This window comes from Diceros bicornis, chromosome 19, assembly GCF_020826845.1.
Source record: "Diceros bicornis minor isolate mBicDic1 chromosome 19, mDicBic1.mat.cur, whole genome shotgun sequence".
In the NCBI taxonomy this organism is placed as follows: Eukaryota; Metazoa; Chordata; class Mammalia; order Perissodactyla; family Rhinocerotidae; genus Diceros; species Diceros bicornis.
In genome coordinates this window covers 27,788,360-27,809,404 of record NC_080758.1, presented here as the reverse complement: position 1 = coordinate 27,809,404, position 21,045 = coordinate 27,788,360, and the positions used below count along the sequence as shown (strand labels likewise).

The window sequence follows — 21,045 nt, the reverse complement described above, 5'->3', positions numbered from 1 at the left end:
AGTGGTGGGAACTCGTCTGAGTTTCGCTTCTTGCTCGTTCTGATGTCCAATCGTGCCATCTCAGTCTCTGCACCTCTACCCACAGAGAACTACCCTCCTCTGTGGCAGCAGCAGCAGCTGTTTCCTGAGCACCTACCCTGCAGGGCACTCTTTATGGATTAGTTCATTTAACCGTCTCCACACTCTGTCGGTCAGTGGGTACTATTGTTAACCCATCATATAGCTGATGGACCTGAGGCCCACAGAAGATCTGTGACTTGCCCAAGGTCACACAGTGAGCTGGTGACCCGGCTGGATTGCCTGCACCAACAATCTGGCTCCAGTGCCTTTGTTCCTAACCTCTGCTCACTTTCAGAAGGAATATACTTCTCGAGGCCCCATTGTGGGCCAGGTGCATGCACTTCTGTTACTGAAGGAGGTCCTTGTTCTAAGGCCAGGTAAATCGAAGCTCAGAGATACCAAGAGACCTGCCCAAAGTGGGTAAGCAGGGAAGCCAGTTTCAAGCCCCAGCATGTGCAGCAGCAAATCTCATATTCTGGCCAGGGCTCTAGTCCTGAGTCCCTCTAGGAGGGGGAAGGTAGCCTGAGGCCACCAGCTGAATGAATGAGCTCTGGGCCCCAGCCAGCTGAGGGGAACTGGGTGCCACAGGAAAAGGATGTGACGAAGATCAGGAGGGAAAGTGAAACCCTTCCGTCCTGGCTTCAGTGGGGAACAAGCGCCTGTGCCAGACGGGCTCTTCCTTCCTCTAGGGTGACTCTGAAGGGCCCAGGCCCACCGCTTCCTTCCTGCTTGGTTATTTCGAGAAAGAGGTAGGTGGAGAAGAGGAAGGGGCTCCCAGCAGCCCAGGGAGAGTGCCAGGGACGTCAGGACTGTACTTTGCCCTGGCCTCATCACAGCCCTTTGCATGGGCGGGCCGTGAGTCACTTGCAGAGTCACTTTCTGCTCCCGGCCTCAGTTTCCCTGAGGGAGAGGCTGATAAATGCCTGCTGAGTAGACAAATGAGGCCTTGGGAGATGGCAGGAAGATCCCAGGGAGACGGCAGGAAGTGGGGGTGGGGAAATGAGAGGCCTTATCACTCTCCTGGCAGGGAGTTGCAGGCGGAGACTTGGAAGAAGTGAGGTTTGTGGTTGGAATCCACTTCCCTTGGCTTTCCCGGGGGAGCTGTTGGTCTCAGCAATGTGAGAGGAATGCAGCCTCTCTCTATGCAGGGGGAACATGGACCTGGATGTGGGCAACTTAGAGAGGCAGCTCAGTGGGGCAGAGGCAAAGAGATGGGTGGCCAGACTGTGCTGGGGCCGACACTTCCGTCTAGCCAGCCCAGCTGTGGGTGCCACAGCAAGCCTCTCTATTTCTGAGCCTCAGTTTCTCCTGCTTTGACCTCACAAGGCAGCGGTGGTGAGACAGGGGATGAAAGCACTTGGTAAAGCAAGATGACCTTGGTGCTACTGGCTGAAGAGAGTGTCACGGGAGGCCCAAGCCATCTGGGCTTTAGGGAATATTTGGAGGCATCCTCACAGCAAACTTCGTGTTACTCTTTCTCCAACTCTGCCCCTGTTAGTTGCCAGCCTCTCCTCCCCCGCCTCCTCCCCCACCATTAGTTCTAAGAAGCTAAGCCTGACAGATGTGCTCATTTCTCAGAAAAGGAAGTGGTTGTGCCGGGAGGAGATAATACCTCCGCTGGGGAATCAAGAAAGCTATCGGGCCCAGCAGTGTGAGCGTGCGCTCAACACCTCCTCAGCTCAGAACCAGGGAGCTAGTCTTGGAGGCAGAGAGAGAGAATGCAGAAATGCATTTACTGGGGGCACAGATGCTCATTTAGGGGCTCATGACCTCCTTCCCTGGGAGTGATGGCTGACATTTATGGAGCACTTACAGTGTACCAGGTATGGTGCTAAGAGCTTCGTCATTTATATGAATTCACTTAATCCTCACAATAAACCCAGAAAGTAAGTACTATTATTACTCTCCATCTTACAGATGAGGAAACAGGCGCAGAGAGGTCAAGTGACCCTCCCAAGGTCATACACTTCATAAATGGCAGAGTTGGGATTTGAATCCAGGCAGTCTGGTTCCAGAGCCCAAGCACTTAATGGCTCCTGGGCAGCTGCTACAGGCTCATATGCATTCATTCTCTGGAATCCCAAGGCCTCCCTTCATCTCAACCCTCTCTCATCCCATCCCTGGTGACTCCCCATTCTTTTACAAGTAGCCACAGCCTTTCATTCTTCTCCCAGTGTTCAGGGTGAGAAGGACCAAGGCTCACCCTTGAAATAGAGTCAGAGCCTCAAAAGTGACCTTACAACATACTCATCCAACCTTCATGTGATGCTCAAGCTCATCCTAACATCCTCATTTGCAGATGGGGCTCAGAAAGGAGAAGTGCCCAGGTCACGTAGTGGTCTGTTTCACTCCAGATCATCATACCTGTGGAGTTGACAGTCATCTCCAGGGCATTCTCCACTTACACACTTGTGATAAGGGGCTCCCTCCCTCCCAGGTGGAGCATTTCATCTTCGGACAGCTCTATTGGAGAACTTTTGCCTCTTTCCCTCTACCTCCCCCAACTGGCTGGCCTTAGTTCTGGTCCTCTCTCCTCTGCTGCTCTCGTCCAACTGTGTCCCAAGGGCTGCCCAAGAAGGCAACACGAGCTGGCAGAGGAAGCTTTGGTGGCCTCGTTCTGGGCCCTGGACCAGGTCCTGCTCCTCTCCGAGTATCAGCTTCCTCATTTGTAAAATGGCGGTGCTATCTGGATGAGGCCAAGGCTGGTGACAAATTAACTTCTATTTCTCCACTGAGCTGGGCTGCCAGAGCAAAGGCTAGGCAAGTACCCAATAAGTCTTACAACTAGACTAAGATGTTCAGCTTTGGACCTCATCTATAAAATGGGGATTAAAAATGTACTTATTTCACAAGAACATTGTGAGGATTCAATAGTAATATATGTAAAGCTCTTAGAACTGTGCATGGTGCACAGCAGACTTTGAGTAAATGTCAGTTATTATTACTGTTCTTATCATTAGACCAAGGCTCAGCTTGAGTCTTTTTTTTTTTTTTGTGAGGAAGATCAGCCCTGAGCTAACGTCCATGCCAATCCTCCTCTTTTTGCTGAAGAAGACTGGCCCTGAGCTAACATCTGTGCCCATCTTCCTCCACTTTATGTTGGATGCCGCCACAGCAAGGCCTGACAAGTGGGCGTAGTGCGCCCGGGATCCAAACCTGGGCCACCAGCAGTGGAGCGCGCGCACTTAACCGCTACACCATGGGGCCGGCCCCCAGCTTGAGTCTTAAAGCCGTCTCTATAGTCTGCAAGACCCTGCAGGCTTTCCTCAGCTTTGTCTAGGGCCAGGCTGCTTCATTCCTCACATGCCATGTTCTGTTCAGCCTCAGGACCTTTGCCCATGCTGGCTCCTCTGCCAAGCTCTCTCCTACTTATCTCTTGGGTCTTAACCTGTAGGCCACTTCTTCAAGGAGGCCTCCTGCTCTCTGCCTCCAAGTCTCCTTTCAGCTCTCTCGTCAGTTTGCTGAGCTGCTCATTTTTGACCATGAGCTCTATCCCCCAGGCCTAGCCCGTGCTGGGCCCAGAGAAGGTGGTGATGAGTATGGCTGACTGATGGACAGTGAGAAGGGAAGAGAAGAAAGGCCAGTTCCCTGTCTCTTCACCCCCATCCTCACCACCTGGCAAAATTAGGAGGAGGCCCCAAGACACAAGGAGATTGGGCAGGGTGCTCAGGACTCTCCAGACACCAAGTTCTCCCAGGCTTAGGAAGGGAGACAAGAAGCTTCTGGGGAGGTTTTGAAAAAAGCATCTTCTGCACTGTATTGAGGCAACAGGCAGGAGGGACTGGGGTAGCAACCTACAAGGAACAGGGGCTTGGTCTCTGGGGCCAATCCCCTCCCTAAAACTCTGCTTCCTTCTGGGGTCTATGCCTCCAGGTACTCTATGGTCCAAAGCAGCCACTCCCTCCTCCTTTCTGCCCCAAGTGTCCCCACTCCCTCGTCTGGTGCTGATCAACGCTGCACGCTGTGAAGAAAAGAGCACTGGCTGAGAAGTCAGCAAACGTGGGTTTTGAGTCCCAGCTCTATCACTGGCTTGCTTGGGGTGAATCCAATCCCCTGTCTGGGATGCTGGGAAAGTCTGCAACTTTCTCCACCTGTAAAATGAAGGGGATCATCTCAAAGGGCTCCTACTAGTGCTGTAGCATGAGGAGGATGAAAGTAACTCGCACATGGACAAATGAGTGACAACTTGGGTTCTCTCTCTCAGGGGTATCCAAAAGATCCAGTAATTAGTGTGGAAGGTGAGAGGTGACATTCTGGAGTAGAAGGACTTGTCACGAAAGGGTCTGATCCTCCTCCACCTCAAAACCTGCTGAGCCTTGCCCTCAAACCTGCAGGATTCCAGGGGGAAAAGGGCAATGGGTACATCTGTGACCCAGGGCAAGCTCCTCAGAGAGGCCAGACCTTGCCGGGCTCTGCCCCTATGGCCTCAACCTCCTCAACCCCAGCACCGCCTCCAACTAGTCCAGACAAGTCCCGGGTATTTTCAGCCACCTTTATCTGATCGGAAATGTTTGGAATTCCACAGAAGGCAACAGCTCTGGAGGATTTGGGGACAGGAGCAAATCCTTGCAACACCCTTCCCTCCCACTGTACATGTGAATGCTCTCACACACACCCCTTGTAACCAAAAACTCAGCTGAAGGCTCCCACGGGGTTGCATTTCCTACATTCCGGTTCCTTCTACTCTTCTCCTGGTTCATCTCCACCCCAGTCCACCAGCCCCCTCAAGGTGCAGAATAGCAAGATGCCTGAGATGATGCCAGGAGAGCTGGAGGACTCTGTAGCTGATGATGCCCAAGGAGGGGCCACCTGGAGGTTTGCTGTTCACAGTCAACACCCAGAGCACCAATGAACTGCAGACGACCACCACCACCATCAGCACAAGGAGCCCCAGAAGCAACTCACTGTCCCACCTGATGTGGCATGTGGACCACCCAGAAATCATGTGTCATGATCTGTGGTTCACAGAGCAGTTCAACCCCTCTCCCTGAACAGATGGGAAACTGAGACCCAGAAGAGGTGAAGGGACTCCCCTGCAAGGCCTCCTGACCCCAGAGTCCGGCAGTGTGGGTTCTGACCCAGCTCTATGACTGTCTACTTGTGGGACCTGGGGCAAGACCCTTTACTTCTCCAAGCCCGGAGTCCTGTCTGTAAAGTGAGAACACTATTTCTATCACAGGCTTGGCAGCAAGAATTAAATGATCCATGGAAAGTGCTCAAGAAATGTTAGCTGTTATTATTTTTTATAGCTAAAAATGAGTGGCCCTATTTGTGCTTCTCATGGTGTATCTCATTATTTGTAGCTACAAACAAAAAAATAACAGCTAATGTTTACTGAGCCCCTGCTTGCATTCTCAAAATCTTGCAAGTAGGTGTTGTCCCCATTCTACCAATGAGGAAACTAAGACTCAGAAAGGCTATGAGACTTTGCCTGAGATCACCACTGACCAAGCGAGGGTGTGTGACTCCACCGCACGTTGCATTTGCCAGTGCAACGGGACAGACGCAGAGGGATGTTACCAAACCCTTCCTTCCCACTTTGCACCACCCACCGGCCCACTATTTACTGAGGATCTGCTATTCTTGGGCCCTGGAAGTCAGAAATGACTTTGAAGGCAGGGAAGAGGCATGCCCCCTGGTTCCCTGGGTACCTTGGGGGTGGGAAAGGAAGAGGTGTGCTGATGGCTGCTCTGTGCTTCCTCCCTACGCCCAACACAGCCCTTGCAAGGCCAGTCCTTGCAGACACAGTCCCTCCCTGTATCTGGTCATTGTCTTGGAAACAAAAGTGATGACAAGTAGCTTCGGTGGAGCTGTTAGCTGAGTTTTCTAAGACAGACTGTGACCCCGTTGTGGGCCTGACCTGTGGGGTTGCAGGAAGGACCAGACAAGCTGCCCTGCTTAGCTCTGGACACTCATTCATTCCTTAAATCTTTATTAAGTGCCCACTAAATGCCAGGCACTATGCTAAGTGCTTGGGATAAAGCCGTGACTAAATCAGACGAAAATTCCTACCTGCATGAGTTTACAATTGAATAGGAAGAGATAGGCAATAAATAAATGCCACAGATGGTGGTAAGTGCTAAAAAGAAAAATAAATGAGAGAAAAGAGTTAGAGAGAAACATGCAAGAGGGAAAGATTAGAACCTGTGGTCAGGGAAAGCTTCTTAAGGAGGTGACATTTGATCAGAGCCCTGAAAGAAGTGAGGGAACAGGCATCACAAGGTTCTGAGGAAAGGCAGATGGAACAGGAAGTGCAAAGGCCCTGAGGCAGGAACATACTTAGGGTGCTCCAGGAACAGGAAGGACACCAGTGTGGCTGAAGCCATGTGAATGAGGAGAGAATGGTAGCAATGGGGTCTGACAGTAGCCAAGGGCCAGACTGTGCAGGGCCTTGAAAGCCATTTAAGGACTTGGGTTTGTCCTTTGAGTGACATGGAACACTGTAGAGTTCTGAGCAGGAGAGGGACATGATCTGACTTTGGTTTTAACAGGGTCCCTCTGGCTGCTGGATGGAGACCTCCAGGTGCAAGACTGGAAGCAGGAGATCTGGTGAGGAGCTAATGCCGTCATGCAGGAGAAATATGATGGTGGCTTAGCCAGGATGGTGCCAGGGAAGCTGGTGAGAAGCAGTCAGATTCAGAATTTATTTTTAAAAGTAGAGCTGAAAGGATTTGCTAATGGATTGGATGTGAACTGTGGGAGTTGCTTGCCTCTCTGGCCTTCTGTTTCTCATCTATAAAAGCCAGCGGAAGAGGCCTTGGAGGATTTTTTTCCAGCTTGATAACTATGGGAACCCTATGGGATGAAGAAAGAGACAAAACCGTTTCTACTCTCACGGAAGTAAAGCCATTTGCTCTCCAGCCCCTGAGTGGTGAATGGCAATAAGAGGAGGAAGGCTGGAGCTGGACAGAGACAAAGGCAAGGCTGTGGCTGCCGACTTTCAGCAGACGCATGACTGGAGACCACCAGGCACGTGCAGGGCCGTGGAGTAGCTAGGCCCGGGTGGGGTGGGGGTAGCTCCATTTATATTAGGAGGGAAGGGGCATCGGAGCCAGGCTGTGTCCGGGACCTACTAGGCAGACGGTGCTCAGTGAGTGAGTGAGGCAGTGCCAGGAGGCCAGGACTGTGCGCAAGGACTTCTCAAGTCCTTCCAAACTAACAAGAGGTAAGCCTGGTCCATGGGATTCCTCTCGTGTCATTCCTTCTGGCTCTATTACATTCTAGGCAGAGTCTCAAGTTCCCATTCTTCATGAATGGGAGACGTGAGGTCTGAAATCACCAAAGCGGAATTTCAGAGATGGAAGGAAGCACAGCCACACCCGGTCCACTCTTCCCACAACTGCAGATATCACTGTTCGGGCCTTATCCACGTATAATCGTTATTTTTTATTTTTTATTTTTTTAGATTTTATTTATTTTTATTTTTTCCCCCCAAAGCCCCAGTAGATAGTTGTATGTCATAGCTGCACATCCTTCTAGTTGCTGTATGTGGGACTCAGCCTCAGGATGGACGGAGAAGTGGTGCCTCGATGCGCACCTGGGATCCGAACCCGGGCCACCAGCATCGCAGCGCGCGCACTTAACCACCAAGCCACAGGGCCGGCCCTATAATCGTTATTATTAACATTTTTCTATCAATTGACTCGCTTTTAAACGTATTGAAAATTCTTTTTTTTTTTTTTAATTTATTTATTTTTCCCCCAAAGCCCCAGAAGATAGTTGTTATGTCACAGTTGCACATCCTTCTAGTTGCTGTATGTGGGACGTGGCCTCAGCATGGCCGGAGAAGCGGTGCGTTAGTGCGCGCCCGGGATCCGAACCCGGGCCGCCAGCAGCAGAGCACGCGCACCTAACCGCTAAGCCACGGGGCCAGCCCCGAAAATTCTTAATTTCCCCCCAAAAACCTGTTCTTCCTGCATCTTCCCCCTTTTTAGTAAACGGTAGTAGCTTCATCCTTCCATGCTGAAGCCTGAACACCCTGAGTCATCCGTAAGTCCTCTCTAGCTCTGATCTGTCAGCAAATTCCTTTGGATCTATATTCAAAATTTATCCAGAATCCCACTGCTTCCTACCACCTCCACTGCCACCATTTGTTCAAGCCAACATCATTTTCTGCCTCTATTGTAACAATCTTCTTACTGGTCTCCCAGCTTCTTACCTCCCCGTATGGTCCCTCACCACACAGCAGCCAAAAGGGTCCTTCTAAAAGCAGTCAGATCCTGTCTGTTCAAAACACTCCACTGCCTTCCCATCTCACCTAGAGGACGAGCCAGTGTCTCACCATGGCTCACACAAACCTTCACCTTCTACCACTTGCTCACTCTGTTCCAGCCACACTCATCTCCTCTGCTCTTCCTCAAACACACCAAGCACATCCTTCTTACCTTGGGGCCACTGTACTTGCTCCCTCTGTCTGGAATGTTCTTACCACAGATTGTTACATGGTTTACTCCCTCAGGTCATGCATATCTCTGCTCACATGCCTCAGAGAAGCCTTCCTCAATCACTCTTTATTAAAAAAACAAACAAATACCAAAAGCTGCCTAGCCACCCCCACCATCACTCTCTGTCTTTTTAGAATGTAAACCCCACTAAGGCAGATATCCCCAGTAGCTAGAATGGTGCTTGGCACAGAGTAGATACTCAATAAGTATTTGCTAAATGAATAAATGAAACAAAAAGGCAACTTATATTATTACTACTATAAATAGAAAGCCAGTATTATTTGCCACAGATAAAATAAAAACACTATTAAAATTTTTTTAAAAATGTTCATTTGCATATCACCTATAAGTTATCTTGAAGATCAATGGTATGTGTACCAATCTTGGTCCCACACCTTTACAAAGGAGACACATGAGACCCAGGGCAGGAGAAAGCTCAGGACAGAATCAGCCAGCCAATTGGAGGCCGGTCCAGAGAGGCCACACAGGTGCCCCCTGAGTGCCTTGGAACCACAGCTCTCCCCCACTGAGTGCAGACAGAGACTGAATCTTGGGAAGGGGGAGCTAGGTTGGACCAACAGAGCCTTTCTGAGGGGCCAGGGAAGCTCTCCCCTGGGCCAGGCTCAGAAGTGGCAGCTCTGCTGAAGAGAACAAAGGCCAAAGAGGAGTGTGCCGGGTTGGAGGAGCCTCAGGGGGCTGCATGGTGGGGGACGGGCACGCACAAACCTGTAGGTGAGGTCCATGGAGACCAGACAGCTGAGAGCAAAAATGAAAACAGGCTAGGTCCCAAAGCGTGGCAGCTTCAATCCCGTAAACACTAGACAGGCGTGGGGGTTCAGGTGCAGGCCTGAGGGCCCAGCTGAGCCCAGGGGGAGGATGAGACCTTCCCAGTCTCTTCTGTCAGTGATGACGACTCTAAGCTGAGCTCAGCAGAGACACTGCCAACCCTGCTAGTAGTCACAGCAGACATTAAGGCGGAAAGAGACAGAGTCACTCTCCTAGTCCCCACATTCCAGATGGTCTTTTCTAGCACCCTCCTAAGCCCTAGCCAGCTCCACCCACAAGGGGCCTTGAGGATTTGATCCCTTTTTGGAGGGGCACATCCTTTTCCCATCCCCGTGGGGCTTAGCAAACATGGCTGCAGGTGCAGGGGGTAAAGCTGAGCTGTTCTAACTGCCAGGCCAGCAATGCCTGACCTACATCTCCATGGTTGGTTGCATGCAAAGAAAAATACCAGGGATTTCCGTTGGTGTTCACCAGATGCAGCTGCCAAGGGAAGGCTGGGCCTTCCGAAGACCTGTTGTGAGTAGAGAAGGACAAGTGGTGAGCTGGCTGGGATAGGCAACGGGGCTGGCCTCTAAATTATTTCCTGGCTTTGAGGACCTCCATAGATTTGAGAGACTCTATCAAGTTTTTATCTTTTTTTCTATCAAGTACTTCCACTGAAGCTTTTTTTTTTTTTCCTTTTCTAGTATATTATCTCAGTAAGAATTGAGAGAGAGAAAATGAGACTCTATTTGGAAAAAGAACTCCCCAAACTCAACAGTTCTTCTAATTGTAAACTGCTGGCATTTGGAGTGAGGCTTTAGATTTACAGAGAAAAAAGGCAATTTGGAAGTTTTGCATGGTAGTGTGAGAAGGACCTGGGACTTCAGAGTCAGGACACGTGGGTTTGCTCCTGCTCTGTGGTGGCTCTATCTGGCTATGGACATGTCAGTTACGCACCCTGGGCCTTCCTTTTCTCATCTGTCAAGTGTGGAGGATGGACCAGATGATCTCTAAGGCCCCCTCTCCAGCTCCAAAGGAGCTATGATCCTGTCCCTAGGCCTTGCTCCTGTACTCCCTCAGGTGAGTAGTGTTGTGTAAGGAAAAAGTAAGCTCTCTTAAGAGACAAGAGACCCAAGTTCTAATCTCAGCGTTGCCATTTATTAACTCACGGTGTGATCTTGGGCAAGTCACTTCACCTCTGGGGGCACTCCACTTTCTTCATATGTAAACCAAAGACTTGAAAGTGCATTGAAAAAAAGCACTGTAGGAACTCTGGTGTTATTATGCCTCCCTTATGTCGTTCACTCCTTAGCATACGCCTGCCTCCCAAAGGGCCTGTTCTTTACCCTGGAATTGCCCCAGCTTGCAACCCTAAGATTCTAGAGACACAAAATGGAGGAGGTGGGGTTCAAATCCAGGTCTGTCTGATTGCAGAGCCTGTGTTCTCCCACTATAGAAATGTGGAGGCAGCATGGATAGCAGAAAGGACTTGGGATTTAAAGTTAGAAGACCTCAGTTCCCTCCATGGTAAGAGGAAGACCTCCTCTACCTCCCAGCATGGCCAGAGGCTCAATGAGATAATGTATGGACACAAAAAAGCACCAGACAAACCTTAGTTAATGATCCCGTGCCACTACTATGTGATCCAAGCCTGGGTTTCCCCACAATCTAAAGGTTTCCCCACATCTTAAGGATATTACAGCTTCACTTCTCAGCCTTTCGTCCTACAACATTTTGGCCTCTCCCTTCTTGTCCATATCTGGTCCATCCTTCCAGACTCCCTTTACCTGGAGCCTCCAAGCCACCAAGCACAGAGTCTACAGTGCTCTCCCCGAGAGGCTGTGGAGGGGTTCAGAGTCCTAACTCTGAGACTTATTTGCTGTGTAACCCTGGGCTGATCACCTAAACTCTTGAATCTCAGGACCCACATTTATAAAATGGTCATAAGACTTACCCCATAGTGCTCAATAAATGTTTGCGACTATTGTAATTATGTTATGCTTCCTCTCTCCTCTGAACTCCTCTAACCCCCGCAGTCTTTTCCATTTACTTTGGTACCTGCAGTCTCATGATCTAAGTTGTTGAGAGCTAGGCCTGTACTTTATCCTTCTGTTCCTCCCTTGGAGCAGCAAGCACATGACAGGTGTACAAAGAGCACCTGTTAAACGATTGGGAGATGGGTCCTTTCTGAAGTAGTATCAGTGGGGGCCATCGCCAACGATTGCCCACCAATCTCCAGGTGACACGTGGCAGCCCACTCTTTGGCTACCCCGTGTTAAGCAGTGTGTGTGGTGGTGGGGGATGGAAGCTATAAGCCCTCCCCTCTACAGCAGACACTGTGAGTTGGAGAAGCCAGACTCAGCCTCTGTAGAGGGCACCAAATAATAGAGAAAAGTAGAAGTAGAGAGAGCCAAGGGAAACCCACGGACACCAGAGTGAGTGAGTGAGTGAGGGCTTCTGAGTCTAAGAGATTGGATTTGAATTCTGTCCTTATTAGCACTTGACTTGGGGCTATTATTTAAGTTGTTTTACTCTCAGTTTTCTCATCTGGACAATGGGGACAATAATATGTTTCCCAAGCAAGACTATTGTGAGGGTTAAAAACACAACACAGTACACCTTACAGCATCTTGCACCTGGTAGGTACTCAATGAATGGCAGCAACTATATTGTCACTAGTATATTAATCATAGATGGGTTATGTCTATGGGCCCCTCTGATGGCCAACAGATGCACACCAAGAACCAGTGACATGGCTCTCTATAGCAACTGGAGCTCTGGATGGAGAAAGTTCTCTTGATGGAATCCTATTAGCTTTGGAAATTCTTTCCATGGAAGGATGGCAGGCAGCTCCGTACAGACCATAGGCCTCAGACCAGACATATGTGGGTTCCCCCGGGGGGCTCCACAGCTTCCTGGCTGTGTATTCTTTTGGCCAGTTCCTCTCTCTGAGCTTGATTCCTCATCTGTGTTAGACTCCAGGACCATATGTTATTCCTCCTCAGAGGCAGTCAAGGGCGTTCTTTAAAAGCACAGGCACTAGAAGATTCAAACCTGGGTTTAAATCTCAGCTCTATCACTTACTAGCTTGGGTCAGTGACCATGGCACACTCTTTAACATTTCTGAGCTTTAGTTTTCTCATCTAAAAACCTTCCTTGTTGGGTAGCTATGCGTATTACCAGATAATATGCCTGTGCTTGGCACACGGTAACAATTTCACTTGATACACGAAAGTGTTATCTTTGTATCCATGGCCTGGCACTGGCAGGCACTCAATAAATGTGCTGAATCAAACCCTGCCCCAGTAGAAGGGGTGTGCAGAGAGAAGATACTCCTGTAAACTGGCACCACTGCTACAGCCCAGGTAGGCAATATCTATCAAAATCACAAGTGCATACACCCTCTCACCCTGCAATTCCACTTCTAGGGATTTAGCCCCCATAGATACCCTGCATTCACACATGGGACAAATGACAAATACAGGGCTGTTCACTGAGTATCACTATTATAACTGCAAAAGACTGCAAAAAAGTGTCTACCAATGGGAACTGGTTAAATAAAGTAGAGGACAGTACCAGATAAGGAATACTATGCCGTTATTAGAAAGAATGAGAAAGCTCTTGATGGACTGATATGGAATGATCTCTAAGAGCCACTATTAAGTGAGAAAATCAAGGCAGCAAACCATGTACAGCACACAACCATTTGTGCAAAAATCAGGGGAAACATATATGTGTTTGCTTGTGTCTACAGAGTTTATTCTCCCAGGAAGGGAACTGGATGGTTAGGAGACAGGGGTGGGAGGGAGACATTTCCTTTCGAATTTTGAACCACATCAATATACTACCTATTCCAAGAAAATAAATAAAAAATTAAAGGGGGTGGGGCAAAAGAGAGAAAGAGAGAGAATTTCCCACAAGAAGCAGTTGGGACTCCCCAGAGACAGACTCTTTGGCCAGTTATTACTCCATCAGAGAAAAATGACAACTCTGGTACTTGCATCCTGTAACACCAAAACAACACCACTATTGTGTGACCAACTGCACTAGGGTTACCACCATCTCTGACCCTTTGTCCCTGGTTGCTGTTAAGCTAGGAGAGGACAAGGATCCATGATGAGGTTCCTCTATCTTCTAGGTTAAGACTGTCCAGGTAGAATAATAGGGAAAGAAGGTTCTAGTTAAAACAAAAATTATCCCTGATAGCCCTGGAAGAAAAAAGGGAAGGGAGGGAACCTAGTCCTGGAGGGAGTGGGGGCAGTCAGGCTCTAGGGGAAGGGCTGGCAACTAGGTGTGAGAACCCCCTCCTCTCACCTGTCTTCCCCTAAGCTCCCTACCACTACTCCTCCTGTTTTCCTTTACAATTAATCTCTTGCCTGCATGCTAAGAACACTCTATCAGGGAATCCTGCAAGTAGCTGAAGATCCAACTGGCTCTGGAAGAAATACAAATGGCTAATAAAATATAAGAAAAGATGTTTTACCTCATAAATCACCCTGGAAATAGTCCTTGGATATTTTTAACTTTTTATTATGAGACTATTTAAACATATACAAAAGTAGACAATGATAAAATGAACCACCATGTACCCATCACTCAGCTTCAACAATTATCAACTCAGTACCAATCTGATTTCATCTATTCCTCAACCACTCTCCCTCACCCATGCAGCAAATTCCAGACATAGTTCAGTATGTATTTCTAAAAAATAAGGAATCTTAAAGAGGAGAAAAAAACATAGCCACAATACCATTATCGTATCTAAAATTTGAAAAATCCAACAAAAATCTTGAAAGAGTTTTAAATGTGATCAAAACTCTTTCCCAAAGAAGGCACCTTTGTTCAATATGAAATATTAATGCAGTGTATATAATAAGCTCTAGGTACAACTCAAGTTACAAATAATTCAAATTTGTAGACATTTAAAACCTAGTGAAATAAAGGTATTCCACCAACTAAAATACTAAGATGACACGAGAGTCAATTCCAGTTCTATTAAGGACTCAAATGTGAAAGGCAAAACTTTAAAACCTAATTTTAGAAGAAAATATAGACAAATGTCTTCAGGACTAGAGGTTGAGAAAGGATTTCTTCAACAAAACATAAAAGATGTAAATGATAGAAGAAAATATTCAACTAGATTAAAATTTAGAAATTCTAGTCATCAAAAGACATACGTAAAAAGTGAAAAGACAAACTACAAACTGAGAGCCTATATTCGTAACACCTGTAGACAAAAGATTAGTATTCAGAATATATAAAGAACTCCTACAAATCCATAAGAAAAAGCCAAATCAAAAGAAAACAGAGCAAAGACTTGAACAGGTATTTTACAAAAGAGGAAATATGAATGGTCAATAGATGTGAGGAAAGATTCTCAACCCTAATTGTAATCTGAGAAATGCAAATTAAAACCACAAGATACCACTTCACATCCACCAGCTCTATAAAAATTTTAAAGTCTGACCGTATCAAGTATTAACAAAGATGTAAAGCAATGGAAACTCACATGCCGCTGGTGGCAGCATAAATTCTTACAAACACATAGGAAAACAATCAGGCATTATCTTCCATCAAGCAATTCCACTCCTAGGTATAAACCCTACAGCAATGATTCTCAGAGTGATCCCAGGACCTGCAGCAGCAGCATTACCCAGGAACTTGTTATAAATGCAAATTCTCAGGGCCCCAACCCAGACCTACAGAATCAAACACTGGTGGGGGTGGAGCCCAGCAATCTGTTTAAGGAGCCCTCCAGTGATTCTGGCAGCTAAATCTGGGAACCACTGCCCCAGAGAAATTCTTGAATATGTGCATGCGCAGGAGACACATGCAGAATGTTCAAAACCGCATTGTTCGAAATAGCAAAAACAAAGGAACAACCCAAATAACCACTGAAAGTAGAATGGATACATAACTTGAAACATAATCATACAAAGGGATATGAAAATGAACGAACTACAGCTGTACACATAACATTGATGGATCTCACAATGTAAGTGAAAAAAGCAAACTGCTGGCGAATACACACAGTATGATATTTAAATGAAGTTTAAAATCACGTAGAAGAATACTCTATATATGTAGTAAAGCTATTTTTTTAAAAAGGCAAGGGAATGAGAAACACAAATCTCAGGAGAATGGGTGGGGGGTGGCTGTGATTGGAGAGGGGCACACAGGCGGCTCTAAGGTTTAATACATGTTTGATTTCTTAAACTGGGTGATAAGTTTATAGGTGATCATTTTCCTATTCTTGAAATTTAACATACGCATTAGATATTCTCTGCTGTTTTTATGATACATTTCTTAAAAAAAAAAGGATGCTGGAACAGTACAATCCTCAGAGCCACAACTGCAACCACTAACTCTGATTACATGTGTGGTGTCCAAAGGGTTAAGCCTGTTTCTTGGCCTGTGGGTGGGAGGGCAGGCAGCAGCTGGAGCACAGTGGGAGTCCCTGGCTCCAGCTGGCTCCAGCCTGGATATGCCTGGATCAAGCACCACACCCAGGAACTGGCACCTGGGGGGGAGGTGGGGGAGCCTCTGGACAGGTGGCACCTGAAGCCCTTGGTGACCTGATACATGTAAGGAACTGGGCACAGTCAGACGGATGGTGGCCTCCTCCTGTAGGAGCCCCTCCATCTGGTAAGGAAGTGTGCTGGGAGCAGCTTGGAGCTGGTGAGAAGGGGAAGAGGGTCTGGGACTCATGGTGGGGGGGGGGGGGAAGGAACTGGGTGGGCTGGGCTCAGATACCAAGGGAGGCTGCTGGGATTAGCACCTGCTGAGAATGAGATTAGGTTTCCTGGGAAGGGCTCATCTAACTAATGCCCCCCCAAAAGCTGTCTCCCTGTGGCTTTTCTCTGCTAGACAGATGGTGTCTGAGCTGCCTCTTGGAGGGTGGGCTCCTTGAGGGGGTGGTGGAGGTGGGGTGGGACCTGCTGCCTGCTTGGTCACGGGATTCCCTGCCTTCCACAATAATAATGATCAGAGCTAACTCTTACTGAGGCCTTACTATATGCCAGGAACTGTCCTAAACCCTTCACACAAATTACCCCTAAATAGTTTTCATAGCACCCTATGGCCTAGGCAGTAGGTTTACATTTGAGGAAACTGAGGCCTGGTAAAGTTAAACACTTGCCCAAGCAAAAGAGGACTTGAATGCAGGCAGTAGGACTCCACAGCCCTTGCAGGAAACCACTACTGGCCACGACTTCTTGCACTTCTCATTAAATGCAAGTGCCTTCCAGTTGCTCAGGCCAAAAACCTGGACTCTTCTCTCTCTCTCACACCCCTTATCCAATCATCAGCAAATTCAGTTGGCCCAACCTTCAAATTATATTGAAGCTCTGACCACTGCTCACCACTTCCACCGCGTCTCCACCCTCATACAAACCACCATCATCACCCGCCCAGCTTCTTACTGGTCTCTTGCTCCCGCCCTTGCTCCTAAAGTGAAAACAGGGACTTTGGTTTGTTCACTGTATGCCCAACCTATAGCTCAGTGCCTAACACATGGCAGGCACTCAGTAAACATTTGTTAATGAACAAATGGATGAATGACCAACATCTCTCAGGAAATGACTCAGATTCAGAGGGGAGGAAGGCCTGCCTGAGTGCCCTTAGCTTTCTCAGCCTTGATGAACTTTGGCAACCCCAAGGCAGTGGTCAATGTCCTTCCCTATTACGAAATGTCCTAGGTGCATAGCATCATCACTGTGTCATCCCCTTGTGCCTGCACACATGCACATACGCAGTGACACGGGAGCTGAAGAGGGCTGCTTCTGAGAAGAAATGAACCTAGGGCACTTATTTCTTGGGGACTGTACTCCATTTGTTCCTGCACTGTATACACTTTGGCTTTTAGTCTCTCGAATGAAGAATCATTGGAGGGTTTTGAACTGAAGAATGATAGAATCTGACTTCTATTATAGAAGGATCACTGGTTGCTATGTGGGTATCAGATTAGACGAGGGCAAAGGCAGAAGCAGGGAGACAGGTGGGAGAGTTGTCCAGGTGAAAGGGGGAATGAGCAATAGCTGTGCCCGCACACATGCCACATCTAGCCTTTAACCAGGCTAGTTCCCCTGCCAAACGAGAAACAGCAACAGCAGACGCTGGGGATTCTACGCAGCGGTTTCCATTATCCATATAGCAACTCATTAACCCCTTCAACAGTCCTGTGAGCTGGGTTCTAGCAGTAGCCACGTTTTAGAGAAGAAAACTGAGGCTCCAAGAGGTAAAGTCACCTGTCAAAGATTGTACAGCAGACTGTCAGCATCCAAAGTCTGTCCTCTTCCCACTTGAATAGGCTACTTCCAGCCAGCATCCATCCACAGCCTATCTAGGCTCTGAAGCTCCGAAGTCCAGTTCCAAGCCCACCTTTTCCAGGAAGCCTTCCCTGACCTTACCCAATGGCTTGTCTCTCTTTTAAGAACCTATCTACAGGGCTACCATTCACTGCACACTCCCTGGGTGCTGAGTGCACTGCTGAATGCTCTACATGTGTTATATAATATTCAAATGAGCCATGGAGCCACATACCCTGGTGACATCCATTTTACATGTGAAAACAGTGAAGCTGAGAGAGGCAAAGTCACAGAGCAAGGAAGCTGTCTGTTGTCCTACTCACCTGGCACTCAGCCATCTTTTTATTACTTTCTTTTTTTAATGTATTTCACTTATTTTTTTTCCTTTTTAGTCCTTGGTCAAGGGGGGATATCCAACAGATCATAGTGTGGTGGCTGCTCTGCTCTTAAATCTAAGCTGTCTTTTTGTCCCCTGGAGCAGACTCCAAATGCCTTAAGGTCAAAGTCCACAAATAAGACTTTGTTTGCCCATCCTACAGCGCTGGGCCTGAGCCTTCGATTTGGGCAAAGGAGATCGGAAGGGTCAGGAGTTCTCGCTGAGGTCACAGGGCTAAAAGAAGGTGGAAGAGAGGGATAGGGGCCGTCCTGTGAATCCTCCTATCCTGCAAGGGCACTCTGTTCCCTTAGCTTGAGAAGCTTTGAGGATAGCTTTCTCCAAGAAAATGCACCTTTCAGCTTTTTAAAAGTGGGGAGCACTGTTTCAGCCAAGAGCCCGTGGACAGGTGGAATACCCATACCCCAGCCTCATTCTGAAAAGACTTGCAGAGTGGGAAGGAAGGGGCAATGACTTTCAGTTCCCGTTAATGTGTCTAGAACCAGCAGCTGATTCAGCTAGATGATGTCACCTTCCCAAACCTCCTGACCAGCAGCTGAGATGGTAAAAGCAGGAAACTGGGGGATACTCAACTGGCTAAGTCTGAACATGCCTCTGGCAAAGGCCAACAGTAACCCCAGGCTCTGGGGCATCCTCCTGCAGAGGAGCAAAAAGAGGCCTCTCAGCTGGGAGGACAGCAGGTGTCTAAGGCCCTCATTCCAAGATGCTTCCCTTCTTTAAAAGATGCTTAGCTTCTTTTGCTAAGCAGCTTTCTGCACGTACTGAACTAACAATGCTTCATTTATTCTGAGGGTGGAGCAGTGGAAAGAAGCCTGGCTCTGCAGCCAGACCAATCTGAATCTGAATCCAGGTTTCACCGTGTACAAGCGGCAGGAAGCTGGACATGGAACTTCATCTCTCCAAACCTCAGTTTTCTCAGTAGAAAAGAAACTGGGGCCAACAGACCACTTACTACACAGGTAATTCTCATGTAATGAGAATTACATGAGAAAATGCATGTAGTGTGCCTGACATGGGATGGGCGCTCAATAAATGGTAGTCACCATCATTCCCTTTGGATCTCTGTGAGGGAGGTGTGAAAGATCATCTTCATCTATAACACAAGGAAACAAAGGCCCAGACTGGGCCCACCAGTGTCAGAGCTGAGTATCTACATGGGCCCAAACCTTGGACGAGTCAAGTTCAATCCTGCATTGCATTTCTGTCTGCAAAGTCTTGTTTCAAATCTTCCCAGGCTGGCTCTTTCTCCTTAATCTACTCTCAGGTCAAGCGTTACCTCCTCAGAGAGGCGTTCCTTGACCTCCCTATATAAAGTTGCTTCCCTAGATACTCCAATTCTCAGTTTCATTTTCTTTACAGCATTTAACTCTCTACCTGAAATCATCTTATTTGTTTGTTTCTCAGGCTAGCTGTCGCCCCCACTAATATAAGAGTTCTATGAGAGCAGTGTCCTTGACTGTCTTGTTCATCCTAGCACCCTCAGCACTTAGCACAGGGCCTGGCTCATACTTAGTGCTCAATAAACATCTGCTGAATCACCAAATGAATGAAGGCACCTGGGACAGCCAAAGGCTAAACTGACAAGGGCCCCACACTTACTCCTCTGCTCACTGTCAGTTCAAGGTCCTGGCTCCCATTTCAGATGCTGTCACTTCTACCTGGGAATCAGTGGACCAACAGGCAGCCAGAATGGGCATCCGTGCCTGGCAATGACTCATCTATTGGGATACCAGGACTGCAGAGGGAGGGCCTCAGAATCTTTCCCTGGCACTTGAGGCTCCCACAAATCTGGCTCCAGCTGACCTTTCTGGCTTTGTCACCTAATAAGAGAGACCCTTCCACACATACTCCAAACTGGACTGCCACTGCTTATGGTCTCTTCTTGAGAGTCCATCCCAGCCTGCACATCTTAGCTCACATGGATTCCCTGCCGGGAGCACCAGCCCCTCTTTTCCCTGTCTCTATGGTAAGTCCCAGCACAAATCTCACCTCTTCTGTGAAATGCTTCTCTTATTTGGCATTTAGCATTTGTTGTTGGCTTTCACAAGATCTCTTTTCACGTGCATTGTCTTTTCTCTCTAATGCAATTCGAAGTGTCTTGAGAGCAGAACTGGGTCTTCAATGGTGATATCTCAATTAATAAACCTTCTGGGAAAAAGGCTCTCTTTGAAACAAAGTTGGCCAAGTCCAGAGAGGGTTGGGGAGAGGGCCAGGCTCCTCCCCGCTGGACTGGTCCTTTTGGTAAACGAGGAGGAAGAGATCATGCTGCCTCAGTCCAGGGGCCCAGCTGATGAGGCAGGGAGGGAGCCAGCAAATCCTGGACTATCATATGCAGTCTGGGACAATCCCAAGGTCATGTGTCTGACTGGATTTTTTAAAAACCATCATTTTAAAGCATCTGGGCACAATTTAGTTATCAATCATAACGAATAGCAGAAAAACTTTGCTCAGTTCAAAGGCACTTGTGCGGTACCCATTTCTGTGAACCAATCTTAGTTCTAGCTCTTGTCTTCTCACCCAGACTTTCCTTTCACCTGACTCTCCTAACTATTTTATCCTTTTGGTTATATGAATTTTCCTAAGTTGTTTCCAACTCTTTGTAAAACAGTGAGATTTCAATTAAAAAATAAGAGTTGGTCCAGTTTTCTTTCCAATGTTACAATGGTGTACAAAAAATGATGTTCCAAACAACTCATTATAACAATTAAAGATAAGTGACAAAAATAATGCATGTGAATCACTGAGTATAGTGCTTGGCAGGTAGTGAGCATGCAAAAGGAAAGTTGAAAGAACACTCTCAATTCTTATACCCTCTCTTCTCCAGGCCTCAGTTTTCTCACGTGTGAAATGAAAATAACATCTTAGGTTTGTTCATTTGTTCAATCATTCATTCCAAAATCATTCACTGAATGTTTACTACCTGTAAGAAACAGTTCTAGGCACTAGAGATATAATGATGAATAATCCAAAGTCCTTATAATCATGGGGTTTATAGTCTAGTAGAAGAGACAAAAAACAAGTAAACAAACAAAAAGAAAATTTCACGGGCCGGCCCCATGGCTTAGTGGTTAAG

General features: G+C 47.6%; 1 protein-coding gene across 9 annotated transcripts in view; it reads right to left on the bottom strand.

The window, feature by feature from the left end:
- Positions 1-21,045, bottom strand: part of BCL2L1 (BCL2 like 1) — a 46,667-nt gene that overhangs the window by 7,237 nt on the left and 18,385 nt on the right. For 7 of the 9 annotated variants that reach the window (XM_058562987.1, XM_058562985.1, XM_058562986.1 and 4 more), the window contains exon 3: positions 9,739-9,801. The exons of the other annotated variants lie outside the window; for them this stretch is intronic. In XM_058562987.1, the coding sequence (XP_058418970.1) occupies positions 9,739-9,801 (63 nt within the window). The remainder of the gene's footprint in view (positions 1-9,738; positions 9,802-21,045) is intronic. 9 annotated transcript variants of the gene reach the window in all.